Raw genomic sequence first — 21,140 nt, 5'->3', positions numbered from 1 at the left:
ACACAGAAAAATGACTGACAAACTGCCAATGCAGGCAGGCAGTTTAAATTTTCCTGCTTTGCTGAGAAGTCTTCCAGACACACTGTGGCCTATGGGCTGAAGATGGATGTCTCAACATTACAGAGGGACTCTGGGTGACTGTCCAGGTAGTGAGATGTCTGTCAATTCTAGTGTTTACATATTATCCTTCTATGGTCTTTGATGGAATTGAAGACAGATAGCTGTAATAGTTTTCCTTAACTAACCTACATATAAGACTTTAAACTCTCACAGATATATAAAATACTTTCTTTAAATCTTGCTCAATGTTAATGGACTAAATACTGTAACCAGTTCTTACTTGATAACTGTTCTGTTACATATAATTTGACTATGTTAAAGTTAAAACCTTTCTTTTTTATTTAGACAGAAAAGAGGAGATGAGGGGCTGGAGAGATGGCTCAGAGGTTAAGAGCACCAACTGCTCTTCCAGAGGTCCTGAGTTCAATTCCCAGCAACCACATGGTGGCTCACAACCACCTGTAATGAGATCTGGTGCCCTCTTCTGGCCTGCAGGGATACATGCAGACAGAATGTTGTATTCATAATAAATAAATCTAAAAAAAGAAAGAAAAGAGGAGATGGGGGAAGTCCTTCTGTGTATATGTTGTCTTATTGGTTGATGAATAAAGCACTGTTGGCCAATAGAGAAACAAGACAGGTGGGACTAGGAGAGATGGAGGATTCTGAGAAACAGAGGCACAGTCAGTCACCATGTAGGACTCAAGGGGAGTAAGAGGTCTGGACCCTTTCTCCGGTAAGAGAAGACCACGTGGAAATACTTAGATTAGCAGTTATGGGTTAATAATTAAGTTAGAGCTAGCCAATAAGAAACCATAGCAAACACCCAACAGTTTCATAATTAACATAGTCTTGTGTGTTCATTTGGGACTGACGTGGATCTGGGACCAGGCTGGCGGGAAGAATGCTCGTTACACCCTGACTAGAGCTGGGCAATGGTGGCACACACCTTTGATCCCAGCACTCAGGAGGCAGAGACAGGTGGATCTTTGATGAGTTGGGGAGACCAGACTGGTCTACTGAGCCTCCAAAGTCACTGAGAAACCCTGTGTGGGGATGGGAAAGAATCCTGGCTAGATACAAGCTAGACAGCTAATAAAAGGGCGGGTGTGGAGAAGGTAAAAGAACCCCTGCCATTTGAGGAACTGCATATGCAGACCCCAGATCCTGCGTCTCTCCCACTCCACCAAGTGCAACTGACAGGTCTAGCTGAGAAACCTGGATTTTTTTTTTTTTTTTACAAGTGTTCCATGTGATATAGGATGGCAGCAAGAATACATCATACTACAAAGTGTAGTTCATGGCCTCCTGCTCAGGATCTACATACCAGGAAACTCATTAGCAACGCCAGTTACTGGCTGCTTCCAGTACTGCCAAAAAGTTCACCTCTGTGACCTGACAAGCTCTCTCCACATCCAAGTCTCAAGAAGACTCCTGAAGCACAGGCCTACGTTACTGTAGGTGCAGAGGACCAGACTTCTGCCTTACCTGGCCCATGGCTTGCTGAGGAAAGTGAACGCTTACTTACTGCAGGAAGGGAAAGAATGCTCAGAGACCCAGGGAGGAGGGACCGTGGCTTCCTCTTTATTGGACACTTTGTAGATGACACACAGATCTACAGTTAAATAATTATTAAAATACCAACCAGGACTATGGCCCTGGCCCAGGGCTCCAAACCAGAAGCAATAAAGAATGGGGTGATGAGGTGGCAGTACTCCTCCAACATCACCAAAACCCATAAACCGAAACTTGTGAATCCTTCCAGGGTCAGACCAGGGTTTGGGCCCTTGGGTTAATCCAGGACCCCTGGCTGCATCTCTTAGGGCAAGGTAACCAGTAAGGGTCTGGAGGGAACAGCCAGCTGGAGTCCAGACAGACAGACCCAGATGGAAGAAGAAGAAGATGGGAAACAGACAGGTGCTGTCCAGCAGGAGATAAGATGCAGCGAAGGCAGGCTGAGGGAGAGGCTGGGGGCAATATTGCAGCAATGTGGGAATGCAGCCCCAGGGTCCTGTCCTGAGTGGCTGGCTGGTCAGGTGTCAGCTGGCCGTCTCCAGGTGGCACTCCTGACCCAAGCCTGGCTGAGGGTCACACGTTGTGGGTCCTCTTGGTGAGCTGGGGCTCCTCATCTACCAGCTTGGATTTGAGGTGCTCCTTGTAGGCAAGGATGTCTCCAGGCCATTTAGTGATTGTCTGCTTCTCACAGACCCAAATCTCCTGCGCAACCTAGAAGTAGATGCTGGGCTTAGTCCGGCCAGTCCTCAGCACCCTCCCCACCACCAGCATGGTGTGGGGCTTTCTGAATGAAAGAGTCTCTCCTCTGAGGCCTCACCCAAAACCCATATCCAGCTTACTCTCTCTGGGGACATTTTACTCAGCAATCTAACCAGCATTCTAGAATTTTCCAAGCCAGATCCTGCTATGCCACCTCCTACTGTGAGGTCTCCAGCAGGCTCCTGACCTACTCAGTTCTTCATGAACCATGAAGAACTTCTTTAGAAGCTCAGAAAGGGCAGCAGCCTTTCCTCTTAATCCAAATTCTTACTACAACACTTATTTTTGGGCTAAAGAATCTTTAGACAATAAAAAAAGTCATCAATACCAAGTTAACTACTATCCCCAGAGCCATGAGATCCGGTTGTCACCAGAACACATGGCTCCAAGCTCCTTCCCTGGATTCAGTAAATGTGTTATGCCCTCCACGTGTCACAACTGTGCTTCACACAGCCTTCTACCACACTCCATTCGGTGCCCAGGCCACACTCACCTGCTGGATGAGTCTGAAGTCATGGCTGACGAGCATCATGCCACCCTCAAACTCATTGATGGCATCTGCCAGCGCATCAATGGTCTCGATGTCCAGGTGATTGGTAGGCTCGTCCAGAAACAGCATGTGCGGGTTCTGCCAGGCCAGCCAGGCCAGACACACACGGCATTTCTGCCCATCTGACAGGTTCCGGATCGGGCTCACCTGGGGAATCACGACATAAGGACTTGGTGTTACACCTGCCATGCAGCATGGGACTTCCCTCCTCCCCTCTCTGGCTCCTGTTAGCACTACTGTCCCCCTCCCCCACAAGACATGAGCTTAGGACGACCCAAGAACATACAGCAAGACACTGGCCAGGTCGTTCATTACTATTGAGGCCTGATAGGGGATATACCTGGAAACATGAGCACTCAGGTCTTAAGCACTCTGGCTCAAGAGCCTGTCCTTTCCCACAACCCCATAGTATATGACACTTTAGAGGAGAGAAATGGAGGAGACTCTGGGATGAAGACAGTGTTCCCTAATCACCTGGCCACAGCCTCTGAGCCATCTTGGGTCCCTCCCGCCCCCCTCTCACCTGCTGTTTTCCAGTGAGGCCGTATCTCCCAATGATCTTCCTCATCTCCTCCTTTTCCTTGATCTCTGGGTAGCACTTCATCATATATTCCAATGGCGAAAGATCCAGGTCTAGCTGCTCCTGTAAGTGCTGCAAGAAGGCAAGACCACCACATTTGGGGGATCCTCATCTTAAAGGCGGCCACTTGGCATGACAGGGGCCTGCCCTAAAAGGGGTCTACCCCAGGACCCCGACACTTGTTCAGAATCCCAAAAGCAGGGAGAAGCCAATGTTCCTAGAGAAGGGGCGTGGACAGATATGGTCCCTTCTTCTACCCTGACCCCCCAACCTTGATGCAAGGTCTGTACCTGATGGTAACGCCCTATCTTGACATGAGAATGCTTCCGGATCATTCCATCTGTGGGTAGAAGCTAGTAAAGAGTGAAGTAGAATCAGAAAAGTAAGCAGGCCATAAAGGAATCCCAAACAGAAGCCAACACATGCAAACACACGCACAGGTTTCCAATAACCTCCCAATCAATCTACTCTGCTAACACACAGACTATAGTCTAGGCAATTTCAATGTTAGAGGGGCTGGGCAGATGCTGAGTGGATTAAGGCACTGGCTGCCAAGCTTCACAATCTGAAATGATCTGGAACTCACATGGTGGAGGTTGGGAACTGACACCACAAGATGTCCTCTGACCACCACACAGGAATGCACACACAATAAAACAAGTGTAAAAGCATACTGAGGAAGATTCACTAAAACACCCTTGAGGGAGGTGAAGACACACAGCAGTTTACTAGGTGGACATGAAAGGGCCATGGTGTAATACAGCAATGAGGCACTCGATGTAGGCAGGCATAGACACATTTTCTCAAAGCAACTCCAGTGTACAGGCATCCGCACAGCCTAACAAACACTGTCCCACGCACGCATTCACATGCTCCCAGTCATACAGACTCTCGCCCACCCATCCACCCTCAGCAGTGCCCCAGTCCCTCCAGGCGGCTCATTCAACAAAGCATTCACTCTCTTCTTCCTTAATGAGGTACCAGAAGCCCTGACATTTCACCTCAGCACCATACCTCTCCTGTTAGCAGCTTCAAAAGAGTAGACTTTCCTGCACCATTGGGTCCCACCAGAGCCACGCGTGTGTCAAGGTCAATGCCAAACTCTAGATTATTGTAGATGCAAGGCTGAGGTGGGTGCAGAGAAAGAGGAATAAGGTTAGAACTTGAATGCACTCTAGCTGGCATGCCAACCCCACAGGTCGTCTGCTAACCCTGAAAACCAACTCTTCCCTGGCGGAGGTCAGTAAGAGTGGGAGATGCTCCCACTGCTGAAACTGCCCATGCAGTGTGCCCGGCCTCCCAGACACGCAGGCTCGAAACACGTGCCCTGCCGATACTCACTCCGTCTTTTGTGTACTTGAAGCTCACGTTCTGCACCATAATGACAGGTGGTGGGATTTTACCACACGGTGGGAAATAAAATGACAGTGTCTAAGGAGAGGAGGCATTTTCATGTCAGTACTTTTTCTTAAAGCCATGCTTCAGCTACCTAATATAACCATCAGATCTCACCTTGTCACTCACAACCCTTTCTGTTAGTCCTGATGCCATCATTTTCTGTAGCGTTTTCTCTTTGCTTTGAGCCTGCCGGGCCAGCTTGGCACTTCCATGGCCAAACCTGGCAATGTAGTTCTGTAAGAGACCAGAAGAGGGGCTGGAGTGTGAGCAAGAGACATGAAAGGCGTGGAGTATATGCAGGAACTAGGATGGTTAGGGTGAGCATGTGCACAGGACACCAGAAGCAGCAGCAGCAGCTCAGTTTTTGTTTTTTGTTTTTTTTAGACAGAGTTTCTCCATGTAGCACTGGCTATCCTGAAACTCACTCTGTAGGCCAGAATGGCCTCAAGCAGAGATTGCCTAGTTCTGCCTCCCAAATGTTGGGATTAAAGGTGTACACCACCATACCATGCCCAGCCTCAACTCTTAAACCTTGACTAAGAAATGACCCACAAGCCGGGCACTGGTGGCGCACGCCTTTAATCCCAGCACTCGGGAGGCAGAGGTAGGCGGATCTTTGTGAGTTTGAGGCCGGGCTGGACCGACAGCCTCCAAAACAATACAGAGAAACCCGAAACCCTGTCTCGTAAAACCAAAAAAAAAAAAAAAAAAAAAAAAGACCCACAGTTCTTCCCAGCATCCCCTCACCCCCATCCCTTTCCAATACAGATGGGGAATGGCAGTGTAACCTCCTACCTTCATGTGTGCGATCTGGTCCTGCTCCCAGTGAAACCTCTTCATCTGGTTCTCCTCCAGCTCCAGCCGCGTCTTTACATACTGATCATAGTTACCCTGTGGGGAGATGCCCCAGGCAAGTGGCAGTTTTACCCAGGGCTCAGTCCTGGGCTCTCACTCAGAACACCACTGACTGGCTCTGAGTCTCAGCAGTAACGCAGAGAACTGCATTAAAGCAGCCCATGCTAACCTAGAACCTGGTATTTGTTTCTGCAGTGCTAAGGACAGAACCCAGGGTACTACCTCTAAGCCATGCTATAGCCCAACCAGATGTTTATTTTCAATTCCATGCCTTTTACTCAGCCAGGTCAAGTCAGGGTCCATGGCAAATCCAAGATTAACCAGATGAACACACAGTGTCTGCAGAAGCCCTGAATACAGCCATGCGGTCACCATGGAGCTCAAGCCCTCAACCACCTTCTGCTGCCCACCTCAAGGCCAATGCCACTCATGGATAATAAGGGGTTGTCCCCCACAAGGAAAAGCAAACCACCTGGATTTAGGATCATACCCAATTGGATGCCATGGTTTCTATCTTTTTTTTTTTTTTTTTTTGGTTTTTCGAGACAGGGTTTCTCTGTAGCTTTGGAGGCTGTCCTGGAACTCACTTTGTAGACCAGGCTGGCCTCGAACTCACAGAGATCCGCCTGCCTCTGCCTCCTGAGTGCTGGGATTAAAGGCGTGCACCACCAACGCCCGGCCATGGTTTCTATCTTAATCAAACAAAACTCAAGACTCAAGTTAGACATCCATTAAAAAGACCTAACAAACAAGTTACAGGATATCCACACATAATGATAATACTGTGCATCATTAGAAAGTTACTAATTTTAAAAGAAACCTGAAAAATATAATGATTATTAAGGATTACAGAAGAGGAGCTGGAGATAGCTTAGTGGTTAAGAGCACTGACTCTTCTTCCAAAGGACCCGGGTTCACTTCTCAGAACACATATGGTGGCCCACAACCATTTGTAACTCCAGTTCCAGGGGACCCAACACCCTCTTCTGGCCTTATTGGGCACTGCACGTACAGGGTGCAGAGACACATGTAGGCTATGAACACCCACACACATAAATAAAAAAACTTACATTCTAGATTCTAGAAGATTAGAGATAAAGAATGCATCCATATATATTTCCTACCAATGATTGCAAATATGCAGAGTTTTAGAAGGTGATATAAAGAAACTACCAATGTTCCCACAGTGACTGTGATTATGAATGAAAATGTCTATTTTCCCTTTTCCCATTTGAAGCTGGTGGAATCCAGGCTGGTATGACCATCAGACTTCAGCCAACATAATGCTGGGGTCATGTAGTTGTCACAACACCTGGCTCTATTTTTCATTAAAAAAATATATACACATCAGGTGCTCATAACTGCCTCTATCTCCAGCTGCAGACGTCAATCCAACACCTCTGGCCTAAGCAAGCACCTGCACTCACCTGCACAAACCCACACAGGTATACATAATTAAAAACAGTAATAAAAACAAGTGTTTTTAAAAATTAAAAAACAAGGCACAACAGGGAGACTGCTGAGACACAACTTGTTTTCCTATGCACCAAGCTCTCACAAGTGAAGGCCGCGTAGCACAGATGTTGGCAGCAGGATCAGGGCCTTCCCCAGGCACTGGAAGAAGTCAACTTCTTGCATAAGGTAAACACACACACACACAGAGCGAGAGTGTGAGAGCGCGTGCAACTGCCAACTGTTGCCTATGGTGAGAAGCAAAGGCTTTGAAACTAAAATAAAATGGGCTGCAGGACTTCTTTTTGGTATTTAGTAACAAATTTAGCAAGCACAGGAGCCAAGGCCCACTCACCGTGTAATACTTCAGTTTCTTATTGTGCATGTGGATAATATTGGTACAGACTCCATTCAGAAAGTCCTGGGAATGTGACACAAGGACCAGGATGCGCTTGAAACTGTAAAGCCAAAGAGCAAATCACAAAGGTTGCAAGCAAGGGATTGGTCAAAAAAGCCTACATAGGCAGACCCAGAAAGCCCTCACCCCCAAGAGCCCCTGTGGTTCCTGCAGCGAGCACTGCAGACTCCCTCAGTAAAGGCTTCTGGAGCCTTTCAGTGGTAAGACAGCCTAAGCCTTCTGTTCTTTCAACAGAATGGATTAGAGATGGAGTGGCAGTGAAGTCAACAGTCTGTATATACAAGTACCCAGAACTCAAACGCTTCAGGAAGAGAAACATGAGGTCTTTCTTTTGAAACATCACTAAGGAACATCCAAGATACTCAGTTCTTTGGTTATAATATTTTTCTTTAGCACCACATCATGCATTTAAACATTAGACTCACTTCACATGATCTGTATATGTGTAAACACATACACAGATACATACATACAATTAAACATTGTCTTTAATAAAGATGCTGTGTTTCAGGCCGGGCGGTGGTGGTGCACACCTTTAATCCCAGCACTCGGGAAGCAGAGGCATCTCTGTGAGTTCGAGGCCGGGCTGGACCGACAGCCTCCGAAACAATACAGAGAAACCCTGTCTCGTAAAAACCATAAAAAAAAAAAAAAAAGGTGCTGTGTTTCAGATATAGGAAAAACAAAAGGTTTTGGTTTTAAGGCTCATATATTTCAGACTTACAACCAAAAACACCCACGCTAACTGCAGTTGGCACTGGCTACATCTGGCCTCCTTTTAACACTCATCAAGGTAGCTTCTGGGCACTACTTCCTTTGGACCCTGCTATTGACCCGAAGGGATCTGTGGCTCCCAACCCTGCCCCTTACGTCTTAAGTTCCTCTTCCAGCCACACGCAAGCATCCAGGTCCAGGTGGTTGGTAGGCTCATCCAGAAGCAGCATGAAGGGCCGAATAAAGAGGGCTCTGAAGGACACAAAAGGAAATAACAGGCACCTCGAGTGCTGAATGGAAGGTACAGCTTGCTTGCCTCGATGCTGGTTGGGTCTAGACTGAATCCTTAAGCTAATATGTAGCAGTCTTCTTGAACTGCCAGCCCCTCAAATCATGACATGGAGACTTATTAATTATGAATATTCAGCTTAGACCTGTTCCAATAGCTCCTCCCCCCACCCCGTCCCCCACAAGACAGGGTTTCTCTGTAGCTTTGGAGGTTGTCCTGGAACTAGCTCTTATAGACCAGGCTGGTCTCGAATCCATTAGCTCTTGCATTGTAATTTAATGTTTCTCTTCATCTATATTTGCCTCAGGGCTTTTTCCTTTTCTTTCATCTTTTTTTAATAATTAATTTTTATTTTATGTGCATTGGTATTTTGCCTGCATGCATGTCTGTGTGAGGATGCCAGATTTTGGAGCTAGGCAGTTGTGAGCTGCAATGTGGGTGCTGGGAATTGAACCTGGGTCCTTTGGAAGAGCAGCCAGAGTTATTTCTCCAGTCCCTATGTTTTTCATTTTGCATGTACTACTTTTCTGCTTCCTCTGTGTCTGCCTGTCTGTCTGGCCCCTGGTGTCTCTCTCCATTGTTCTCTCCTCTCCTGAGCCTACATTCCTCCTACTTATTCTCTCTGCCCGCCAGCCCCGCCTATCCCTCCACTGCCTAGTTATTAGCACTTCAGCTTTTTTATTAGACCAATCAGACAGGCAAGATAAAACAAATGTAACACATGTTTACATAGTTAAACAAATGTAGCACATCTATACATACTTTAAAAAATATTCTGCAAAACAAATGCAACACATCTTTACATAGTTAAACAAATAATTTACAACACCAATCTGTTTTCTACCTCAGAGAGAAGAGGCTCCAGAACTCACTCAGGACTAAAAGGTAGAAAGTGAGAGTTGCCAGGCATTGGTGGCACACGTTTTTAGTACCAGCACTCGGGAGGCAGAGGCAGGCGGATCACTGTGAGTTCGAGGCCAGCCTGGTCTACAGAGTGAGTTCCTCCCTGGTCTACAGAGTGAGTTCCAGGGCAACCTCCAAAGCAATATAGAGAAACCCTGTCTCAAAAAACAAAAAAAGTGAGAGTTATAGGAATGCAGCCTATATAGGTAAGGCTGAGAAGGCGTTTTTGCACCTATGAGGTTTGAGATGGCAGTTGGTAAGAGCATCAGACAGAGGCACAAGAGGAAACAAGTTATCAAGGCAACAACCATCCTGGTTAGAGTATTTGATGGGGCTGCCAGACTCCAGCAAGTATCTAAACAAAGAATGTCCTTTCCTTACATAGGTAAGTCAAGGGACAGGGCAAACCTCCAGCTTCTAGACTGCAGTTACCACTCTTGGGGAACTTGGTAAGAGTATTTCTGAGCATCACTCAAGTTGAGAGTTGTCTCTAAAGCTCCTAAGTCAGCCAGAGCAGCTTCTGGTTATCAAGTGGAGCCACAGGAAACTCTCTAAGCCCATGGGGCAGCCTCACCAACCTGCTTCCCAGGAATGGAGCCATGTAAAAGGCATCACCCATTTAATTAGTACTATGGCTTGAATACATGAGGACTCCCCACCGAGAGTCATTAAGAGGGAATGCATCTGAATGTTGGTGCTAGGCCTCTGCAAGGTGAGCAAGATTAGGTAACATCATCAGGGTAGAGCCCAATGAGCACACATCCATGGCTTTATAAGGAACCAAGACAGACATACAAACTTCCCTATCTCTCACTACATGAAGCCTACCACCACACTTCAGGAATCTGCTGGTAAACCACCATCACATGAGGCTCCTTGGCCTTGTACCTCCAGTACCATGAGTCTCTTTTCTTTATAAAGTTTGCAGCCTCAGACAACTTCATTATTGTAATAGAAGACAAATGAATACAACTCAGCACTCTGGGGAGGGGCACTCAAGTAGTGCTGAACTATAGAAACTCATTTTACCAGAGCCTGCTCAGAGTACCCCTGGATCATGTGCTGAGGACTTTTGAGTACCTCAGCCAGGATACTTGGTCTAGTCCACACCCCCTTCCATGCCACATCCCTGATGGTCATCTCACCTGACACACACTGACCATGGTACCTGTTGTACAATCCTACCAGGGTGAACATTACACTCCAAGAAATGGGGACTCCAAGGAAAGAGGGAAAGGGGAGAAACTCGCCTGGCAAGAGCAACTCTCATCCGCCAGCCACCACTGAAGTCTTTCAACTTCTTGCGCTGCATGGCAGGTGTGAAACCCAATCCATGTAAGATCCTTGAGGCCCTCATCTCCGCTTTGTCGGCGTCCAGCTCTTCCAGCCGCTCATAGAGTTCCATGAGCTTCTCACACTCAGCTGTGGGTGGCACAGGACATCAGCTCCCTAAGGGTCCCAGGAGGAAGGCTAGCCCACCCCTGGGTATAGTCATACCATCCTCATGAGCTAAGCGCTCAGCCTCCCTCTCCAGCATGGCCCGCTCTGTGTCCACCTCCATCACACACTGCAAGGGTGTTTTTTCACTAGGAGGCATCTCACGAGTCAGATGGTAGATGTCTATGTGCTCAGGGATGGGCACTTCACGTTTCCCAATAGCAGAGAGCAGCATGGATTTTCCTGAGAGTGGCATAAAGATATCCCGTCATTTCATCGCTCTTTTGCACTTGTTTCTAACAGGCCCAGATGTCCATTCTTTAACTACCTTACTTCTTTTCGCTGGATCAAATCCCACTATCCGCCGGGCAATGGCGGCGCACACCTTTAATCCCAACACTCAGGAGGCAGAAGCAGGCTGATCTCTGTGAGACCAGTCTCCAAAGCCACAGAGGAACCCTGTCTCAAAAAACCAAAAAAAAAAAAAAAAAAAAAAAAAATCCCACTATCCTTCACCCTCAGGATTCCCTTTCCAACTTCAAGTCTTGTGCTCCTGCGAAGTCCTGTTTACTTACAAATGGCTTTACATACTACTCCCCACTCTTGTTTCCCATACCAACTTCTTCAGCACCTTCCGTCAAAAACTACTCACTTGGTACTTAACTGCACACTGCTGTGTCATAAATCCTCCACTCATAGTATTAATTCCTGCTAGTGCTAAATACATATGGAGTGATAGATGAGCCAAGAAAGAGAAACCTCCCACTTTGTCCTCTAAGGACCTCACCAATTCCATTTAAGCCAATGAGACCATAACGACGGCCTGAGTTGAGTTCCAGTTTGGTGTCACTGAGCAGCTCTTGGCCGTGAAAGGTCAGTGAAAGGTTGATGATGTGGACGTCAGTACTGTTGGGGTGAGAAGCCAGGACGCCGGTGACAGCTCGAGCAGCAGCTTTCTTCATCTCAAAGTCCTCTAGCTCCTTGGCCAGCAAGTCAACTTCTGGAGACAAATGCAATTTGGGAAGGGGCTGTCAGACACTCAGATCTGGGTCAAACAGGCAGATCTCACAGGACCTGAGCTCAGGTCATTCGAAGCAGACTCAAGAATTCCAGGATGAGCTGGGTGGTGGCACACCCCTTTAGTCCCTGCAGTGAGGAGGCAGAGGCAGGCGAGTTTGAGGCCAGCCTGGTCTACAAAGCGAATTCCAGGATAGCCAAAGCTACAGAGAAACCCTGTCACAAAAAAAGCAGAGTTCCAAGAGCTTCAAACCCAGTGCACATGACAGACTTGCCCCAAACCCTGCTTTCACAGATGAGTTTTATTTTGCACTTTGATTCTAAGCTCTGTTGTCCTGCAAAGTCCTTCCCCTCCCGCTGTGCTTATCCTCTCCACCTTCCACAACTAGCCAGGGAAAAGACGCCCGTGGCCTAACCTGATCACACTAGAGCTTCCTTCTACATACAACTCTTAGTGTGTAGATGATCCTTACCACTGAACTCTATTATTTCTATTCCCATTATTAATGTCATTATGTTTCTTCAGATGTTTAGTGTTTCCCTGTGGTACAGCTCTCTCTCTCTCATTCACAATACTCAAAACATGGTGCCTGCATATGCATTATAAACAACTGAGATGACTAAAATAGACATAAATAACACTGCTGAATGGCACACAACCAATGTTAGGTATCATGAAAAGGCATTGCCATATTGAGCCAGACTTTGAGAGTAAATGTCAAATACAGCTTGTATAAACACTATAGTATCAAAAACACGGTATGAAAGGACAAAAGATATGCAGCATCAAAGGGACATCGAGTAGTCTACATGCAGCGCCAGGACTATGTAGTGAGTTTTCAGGGAAGTGAAGACATAGGCTGCAATGTTCATCATATGCACTGCCATGTTTTCCCCTTGTCTTGGTTAGCTTCACAAAAACCTGGGAGGAAGGAACCTTGACTGAAGAATTCCCTCCACCAGACTGGCCAGTAGCAGCATCTGTACGGCATTTTCTTAATTGCCAACTAATGTGCCAGGCCCGGTCCAGTGTGGGCAGTGGCACCTGTGGCTAGGTGGGTCTGAGCTAATTTGAAAGTTAGCTGAGCAAGCCAGTAAGCAGCATTCCTCCATTGCCTTCCTTCCCCTCCAAGAGGGACTGCAACCTGGGGATGAACTTTTCCTCCCAAATTGTTTTTATCAGTGTTTTGTCATTGTAATAGAGAAAGGAACCTAGAAATTAGTTTTCTGAAAGTAAGCTATGTTTATACTATGAGTAAGTAACAACTAATATGGAGAAATGCTCAATAAATCCCCAAAACATAACAAAACCAAAGGTGTTTTCTCAGGAAAATTACAAAAAACAGTAATTAACAGCATGTAACAATAAGTTACATATTAGTATAATCGGTATAATCACTATCCCTGACATGTCACCACCGGAGGCTAGAAGGGAAACTGAGAAAAATGATAGGAAGTTCCCTTTTCTTTTGTCTACTACGGCATCAGGATAGATCAACAACTCCCATCTGTGTTTACCACTTCTGTTCAGATTCCTTGGTCGGTAACAACGTGGCACTATCTTTAACTTTATGGGTCTGGTTGTCACTAGAATGTTTCATAGGGTATATATATAAAGGCGTGTGTGTTGGGACCTTTACTTAGTAAAAGCAGCCCAGGCTGGCCTCCTGGATGTTGGGATTAGGCATAGGCATCTGAACCTAGCTAGACACATTGCCTCTGCATCCAGATTCTGATTTTGGCTGAGGCAACCAGCTCAGGGAATTCACCCAATTCCCCTCCATCACCTGTGGTCTCTCTGCCATTGGTCTCCTCATTTTTCTCCTCTGCCACCTGAGGTTCTGTGACAGTGTCTCCATTTTCTTCGTGTCCCTTCCTGGGCCGCTGTCGAGCTTTGGCAGCTTCCTTCTTTTTGGCTGCTTTTTTCTTGGCCAAGTCGGAGGGCATGGCGATGAGCCACAGGGGGGTAGTTACTGTTCTTTCCGAGTCTGAAGAAAAGCAAACAGATACTCCAAAATTCTAAACTTACGGGCAGGAGTGTCTGAGCCGCAGTCCATCCCTTCTCGGAATTTTCCTATCAAGCCTCTGGTGCCCCCGCTCTGCCTCCGCCAACTTTGCCAGGGGCTCTTCACACACTCTTGACCTCCTTGGGGGCTGGCGCGCCAGGCCCCACCGCCGGCCTCCCCTGGCCGCGCTCTCCCCGGGCCTCGAGCGAGGGGCCGCGCTGCCCCCGTCTCCAGTTTCCCAACTTGGCGCTCGCGCGCCCCGGCCGGCCGGCGGCTTCCCTTGTCAGGTCTTCGCCCGGAGTTCGACCCGGACCTGGTTTCGGCCGCTCCCCTCCACCCCACCGACTGTGGCGCGGTTTCTCCCCCGGAGCCACGCGTCCTCCCCGGCGGGTCCCAAAGGGTCTTCGCGCTCGCAGCCCTAACCTCCCCCACAACCCGCGCGCCCGCCTCTCCGCTCCAGCCAGCTCTTTTCCCTCTCGGCCCTTTCCATCCCGGCCCCGATCGCCCTTCCGCTTCTCCTCCCGCTTCCTGCTCACGGGTCAGCACTCTCCTCCCCTCCGGCTCCCCTTCCCACTCAACTCACGGGGCCTCGCCGCTCGGCCACTGTCGCAACAGAGCTGCTCCTTGAGCGACTCCGCGTGCGGCCGGCTCGCCAGCCAATCACGGCTCCGGGTGGCCCTTGGCGCGCTGCCGCGAGGGCTCCTGGGAAATGCAGTTCTTGACTCGCCACAACCTCGGGCAGGACTGTTCTCAAGAACTACCACGAATCTCGAGAGTTGCGCGCTCCTCGTGACGCCATCAGGACGCGCGAGGCTCCGGGTTCGGGGGGAGGATTAGAGTCCAAGCTAGAGTCCTGTCTCCGCATGCCGGCTTCAAGCGTTGGGACCTGCAAGTCCCAGTTGGCCCCTCTGAGAGAGAGGCGAGCTGATCTTCCAGACAGTACTTACCTCTAGCAGATAAATTTACCAGGCTGCTCAACTGGTTTAACCAGCAGGGCGTGCAACTACGCTTCCCAGCATGCATCCCGAGCGAGGCGGCCCAAACAATGGGAGAAGAGGGGTAGAGGCGGAGGGAAGGGGAAGAGCGGGGTGCCGCCGGGCGGAGGCCGCTCTCACGGTGAGGTAGCCTCTCGCGGACCTCACCGTCAGAGCCCTGTACGAGAAAGGAGCCCCAGTTTCATGGAACCGAAATTGCAGATCCTCGTCCATCGCTAATCAAACTTTTAGAAAGTGTTAAAGGTTGTTGTGAACCTTGTGTTTTAGCTGAGAGTAACTGGGTTCCATCAGAGCCGTGTAAGTGTTCTGAAAAAGAGTCTAAAGAAAGCCGGCCGGTGGTGGCGCACACCTTGAATCCCAGCAGTCTGGTGAGTTCGAGGCCAGGCTGGTCTGCATAATGAGTTCAGGATGGCCGGGGGAAAAAACCCTGTCTCGAAGAACAAACAACAACGAAAACCAACCCAACAAAATCTGAGTCTAAGGTAAAAGGACCACTGTAACACGAAATAATAAATGGCCCAGAGACTGATAATCGGGGTTCAAGCTTCAAGCTAAATACCCGAAAAGTAAAGCAGCCGGCCACTAGCTTCTTACCTCCTCCTCAGTCTGAATGGGCTGTCCTGTCTCCACGAGCTCTCACCAGACTGTAATCTGACTGTGGCCAGAGAATGAATTCTTCTCTGAGACCTTGCTTCTGTTTTATATGCTTCCCTAATGGTGGGATTGAAGATGTGAGCCATGACACTCTTAGACTGATTCACTCTTGTGTAGATCTGGGTGGCCTTGTCTATCTCTTAATCCTGAGTCCTAGGGTTTTGTTTTGTTTTGTTTTGTTTTGTTTTTTGAGATAAGGTTTCTCTATAGCTTTGGAGGCTGTTCTGGAACGCTCTCTCTGGAGACCAGGCTGGCCTCGAACTCACAGAGATCTACCTGTCTCTGCCTCCTGAGTGCTAGGATTAAAGGTGTGTGCCTGGCTTCTATGGGTTGAGGCTGACTTTGCTTTTCTGAATCCTCAGTCAAGCTTTAATAAATCATAAATAATGTATCACTACAGACCACTTTGCTGAGTTTAGGTTTATGAACAATTAGCTGTGATTTGTCTTGTTTCATTTCCCCTTGTTTAACATCTGTAACAGACTTGGTGTTAGGTACATTTAAACTCTAGACTTGTAGCCTGAAAAACAATGTAACTCTTTTTTGTCCCTTGTTACCTCTCCAGGGCCCTGTTCACTGGTGACTTACTATTGATGACACTGAAGCAAGAAAAACTGATCCTTCCCTTGAGTGCACTTCAGAAAGTGAGCCCTTTTTCCTTTACAGTTATCATTTTCCCAAGCTGAACAGAAATTAGGTTTGAAGGTCATCATGGATGGACATCATAAGCAGCTTCCTTTGGTAACACACTAATATTGAGAAAGACCATGTTAGAACTTTGCCCTGAGTGGGAAACAATCTGGAGGGAGAGAGGAGGAGAGAAGGGAGTAGGGAAAGATGTATAGCTGCAGTATAAGTAAGTAAGTAAAGTAAGTAAGTAAAGTAAGTAAGTAAAGTAAGACTTTTGAACGGGCAGGTATATTTTAAGATTGCTATTTAAGCAGGAGGCTTTTGGGTGATGAACAAACACACTCTATTGCTTCCTCCATTAAGAGTTAATCCACAGGCTCAGCTGTTAAGAGCACTTGCAGAGGATGGGTTTTTGGCACCCACATCAGGTGACTCCCAACTGCCTATGAAAACAGTTCCAGGAGATCCAGCACCCTCTTGTGGCCTCTGCAGGCATTTGCACACGTGGTAAAAATAGAGACCAGGAGGTATACACACACACACACACACACACACACACACCCCAACACACCAGCAGGGGGTCCTACAAATGGGTCTGTTAATGGCCTGGACAGGAAAATGCTCAGGAAGCTGTTCCATTGTCCACCTTTACCTCTTGAGAAATGTTTTTCCTTGACAGTGTTCCTTTTTTTTTTTTTTTTTTTTGGTTTTTTTTTTTTTGGTTTTTTTGAGACAGGGTTTCTCTGTGGCTTTGGAGGCTGTCCTGGAACTAGGTCTTGTAGACCAGGCTGGTCTCGAACTCACAGAGATCCTCCTGCCTCTGCCTCCCGAGTGCTGGGATTAAAGGGTGCGCCACCACCGCTCGGCTGACAGTGTTCCTTTTTAGGTCCATTGTCTACTACTACCTTTGAGGATGGCCTCGTTTTTTTGCTCCATTGTAAACTGTCTGTCTTCACTACTCTCTGTGCCTCATTGGAATTTGTAAACAGATGACAATAACTTGGAAGCCAAGGGGAGGTCAGAGTAAGATCCCTGTAACAATAAGACTCAGAAAGCATGAGCTGGAGAGATGGCTCAGAGGTTAAGAGCACTGGCTGCTATTCCAGAGGTCCTGAGTTCAATTCCCAGCAACCACATGGTGGCTTACAACCATCTGTAATGAGATCCAGTGCCCTCTTCTGGTGTACAGACATACATTGGATCAGAAAGCTGATCCCACCTCTCCCATAATAGGAATGGTTTATCTCCTTGATGGTCCGCTAGTACTTAAAGTTCAGATATGTCACTTGAACACCATTGACCATGTCCTAGGATAACCTCCTCCAGTTAGTAGTACTATTGGCATCTTACACGCTTCGATGTAGCAAGAAAACTTTATTCAAAGGCCAAGTAATAGTACAGGGCACATGAGTGAGAATGTACTCAAGGGACTTGATTAATGTTCAGGGTTCCTCTTGTGCAGTCTAAGGGAAAGAGGGGCTGGCACTAAGGGTGTGATATGAATGGTTGTCTGTTTTGGCAGACAGGTTTGAGTTACATAAGCTTTTGCTCACTACTCATGACCTTTTCCCATGATGCATCTTACCTTTAAATTTTTTTTGTTTGCTTGTTATTATGTCTATACCACGTGCTCACTGCTGTCAGAAGACAGCCTGGATTGATTCTCTCCTTACACCATGGATTCCCAGAATCAAACACAAGTCATCGTGCTTTAGTGGCACCTGCTAACCATCTTGTCTTACTAGCCCTTCAAAATGTTTTATTTGTCTGCACCGAATATGCTCACATGTGTGCGGGGGAGGGCAGAGGAGGATATCAGGTGTCCTGCTCTGTCACACACTACCTCATTTCCTTGAGACAGGGTCTCTTACCGAATCTGGAGCAAGCTGGCAGTCAGCATGCCCTCCTGTCTCCACACCGCCCTGTTTTGGGCCACCACCTCACAAGTAATGACACAGAGATTTATTAATTATGAAAGTTTGGAATTAGCTTAGGCTTGTTTTTAACCAGCTCTTAAAACTTACCACATTTCTATTCGTCTGTGTTCTGTCATGTACAGCCCATCCTGCTTCCTCCATGAGTGCTGGGATTAAAGTATTCGCCACCACTGCTGGCTTTTTTTGTTTTCTTGATGGTAGTTATGCTGACGAGGGTGATGTGGGGTTTCAGGGTGGTTTGGTTGGCATTTCCCTGATGGCTGAGGAAGTTGGACATTTTTTTTCATGTATTTATTGGGCATTTGTACCTCTTTTGAGAGCTGTCTGTTCAGTTTACTTGTCTATTTATTGATATTTAATAATTTCAATTCTTTATATAATCCATCTTGCATCAGACAAATAGCTGGCCAAAATTCTCTTCCGTTTTGCTGGCTCTCCCTTAGTTCTGGTAATGATTACCTTTGCTGTGCAGACGCGTCTTAATGTGGTGCATGTAATCTCACCTGTTAGCTCTTGCCACTATTTTCTGACCTAGGAAGGAAAAACTTTTGAAAAATAAACAGACCATGATATCCAGGTGCTAAGTGCCTTAAAAGAAGTGACTCCATGCACACTGTAATACCAAGGAGGCGGGGCTCTCACTTGGCACATACTGCTTTTGTGCAAACCCAGCTTTCCCATTCAGAGCTTGACCTTGGGCAAAGTATGTACTTTCCTCTATGGAGTAAGAATGACAGTACTACAGTTTTACCTCATGTTGGTTAGGAAGGTTAAATTAGTCAAATTCCTAGGTTTCTATTAGAAAATTAAGTTTTAGGCTTAAGTTGTAAGGTTCTGTGGTTTGTAGAATACTTGTCTAAGGGCTGGGTGGTGGTGGTGGTGGTGGTGGTGGTGGCGGTGGTGGCGGAGGTGGACCATGCCTTTAATCCCAGCACTTTGAAGACAGAGATAGGCAGATCTATGTGAGTTCAAGGCCAGCCTGATCTGTGGAGTGAGTTCCAGGACAGACTCCAAAGCTACAGAGAAACTCTGTCTCCAAAAACCAAAAAAAAAACAAAAAACAAAAAACAAAAAAAAGGGGGGGGGGGATAAAAGAATATGTGTCTAAGGATAATGTACACTAGCTATTTATTTAATATAATATTGTTAGTAAACACAGCATCAAGAATGACCAAAAGCTAAATAGCTAAAAACCCTCTGTATAAAGCAAAGGAGCTATCTATGATTGTGGATCAAAATCATTCACCCAGGAAGCAGGAAAGATGTCTCACTCAGTAAAGCCTGTGCCACATAAGCACAGGACCCTGTGCTTGGATCCCTAACACTCATGTAAAAAGCTGGGCACAGTGGTACTCACTTGTAATCCCAGTACTGGGGAAGTGAAGACAGACAAATCTCTGGGACTCCCTGGCCAGCCAGTCTACCTGAGTCAGTAAACTCTAGGCTTAGTAAAGAGACCCCGTCTCCAAAAGTGAAGCACAGAGTGATTGCAAAACACCCTATGTCCCCCTGTCTACCTCAGGCCTCCACCTGCACAGGCACATATGTATGCATGTCTGCATAGACATACACACATACACATGTACCACACACATACACACCCCTCACGCAGGAACCTACTCCTGTCTTACTTAACATAGTGGTCACAAGCAATTAAGAGGTTACAAGAGAATAATATTTATTTTTTGAGACTAATCATTCATTATGCTATTTCTATCATCATATTTAATTCCCCCAGAAAATTCTGAAGTGGATATTGTTACTGCTATTTCCAGTCTATATACAAGCTCAGGTACAGTGCTTGTTAGAAAAAACCAAACCAAACCAAACCAAAGAAAAACCACTGCTACTTAGAGCCATACAAGAATTTAAGGCTGGAATCTTTGGTTCTCTACCATCAAGTACTGTCAGTGTAGCCAGTCACAGTTGTGATATCCTATGAGTGAAGATAGGCAGTCTTCTTCAGCAAAGTTAGTGTCTCAGGAAACTTGCTAACTGCTTGGATTATTTTCATTCCAGAGCAGGAAAAGTGCCAGGGATGAGAAAAGAAATGAAGGCTAGATATGAGTAACAAAAAGTCACAGTGTGGCTCCAAATGACGCTGTAATGATAAGCGACACACTTACTGAAAGTAAAACTAAGTATTTATTGTAGAAATTACTCACAAGATACCAAACAAGTAACCCAGAAGAGCCGCTGCCGAACCGGAAGCCGAACTCCGGGAAAAGAGACCAAGACTTCCTGCGTGCTGTCTTTTATGCCTTTCCCCCCGTAACGCCCCCTAGCCATGCCCAAAAGTGGGCCTGGCTAGTGACGTAGTTTACCGCCTACGTATGTATACGTCTTTAGTCATGCCTAAAGTGGGTGTGGTTAGCGGTGTGGTAAACCACCCTTTTATTACCTCATCTGTATGCGCCTCTAGTAAGTCACAGGGTTAATGGTGGCATACAGGCTTCCTCCTACAATTCCCCTTTTAGTCTAAAAGGACAACTAATTTGTGTCAATGAACAAATTGTATCAAACATCTATTCTATCTAAACCTAAACTTATCTGAAAGAAACACCCAGATATGAACACCTCCTTCCAATCCCAACTCTAAAATAATTGAAAACTAACACTAACAGATGTAAACTATCTTATAATATCAATAGTAGGGAGAGGGGGCGTGGAATTCTCAAAACTACTTCCTGCTGAGATGGGACGATGATAATCTCATGGGGACCTGTGAGAAGAAAAAAATGTTAGTATAACAAAATCTCCGTAGATCAGACAGTCTCTGTATGGCAGGAAATGCTTGATTGAAGTTCATGACTGGGGTTCTAGTGTTGATTGAAGCTCTCATCTGAAGCTCTGGCCAGATTGTAGACGATGTGCTGTTTCAGTTTCTTGGTCCGGAGTTGTGTAGAGTGATGTAGTTTCAAGCTAGTTTCAGGATAGTGCTTGTCAGGTGGAGTCAATGATGTGGGGCAGT

At 46.8% G+C, this 21,140-nt stretch overlaps 1 protein-coding gene and 1 long non-coding RNA gene across 2 annotated transcripts; one reads left to right on the top strand and one right to left on the bottom strand.

Annotated features, from left to right (window-relative positions):
- Positions 1 to 1,623: 1,623 nt before the first annotated feature.
- LOC101833817 (ATP-binding cassette sub-family F member 2) lies at positions 1,624 to 14,689 on the bottom strand. Its single transcript, XM_005087234.4, has 15 exons — positions 14,537 to 14,689; positions 13,735 to 13,935; positions 11,718 to 11,930; positions 10,991 to 11,173; positions 10,744 to 10,915; positions 8,458 to 8,553; positions 7,525 to 7,627; positions 5,658 to 5,753; positions 4,977 to 5,096; positions 4,806 to 4,895; positions 4,479 to 4,589; positions 3,755 to 3,817; positions 3,408 to 3,536; positions 2,828 to 3,031; positions 1,624 to 2,286 (listed from the first exon to the last, which is right to left on the bottom strand). The coding sequence occupies exons 2-15, from the start codon at positions 13,892 to 13,894 to the stop codon at positions 2,149 to 2,151; spliced, it is 1,878 nt and encodes a 625-aa protein (XP_005087291.1). The 5' UTR covers positions 13,895 to 13,935; positions 14,537 to 14,689; the 3' UTR covers positions 1,624 to 2,148.
- A 31-nt stretch (positions 14,690 to 14,720) lies between these two features.
- Positions 14,721 to 20,374, top strand: LOC121136562. The gene is made up of 3 exons (XR_005873593.1): positions 14,721 to 15,430; positions 16,168 to 16,246; positions 20,324 to 20,374. It is a non-coding gene; the product is annotated as an uncharacterized LOC121136562 (long non-coding RNA).
- Positions 20,375 to 21,140: the final 766 nt, after the last annotated feature.

This window comes from Mesocricetus auratus, unplaced genomic scaffold (assembly GCF_017639785.1).
Source record: "Mesocricetus auratus isolate SY011 unplaced genomic scaffold, BCM_Maur_2.0 Super-Scaffold_100676, whole genome shotgun sequence".
NCBI lineage: Eukaryota > Metazoa > Chordata > Mammalia > Rodentia > Cricetidae > Mesocricetus > Mesocricetus auratus.
Note: the sequence above shows the minus strand (reverse complement) of the source record. Positions and strands in the feature narration are given on the sequence as shown.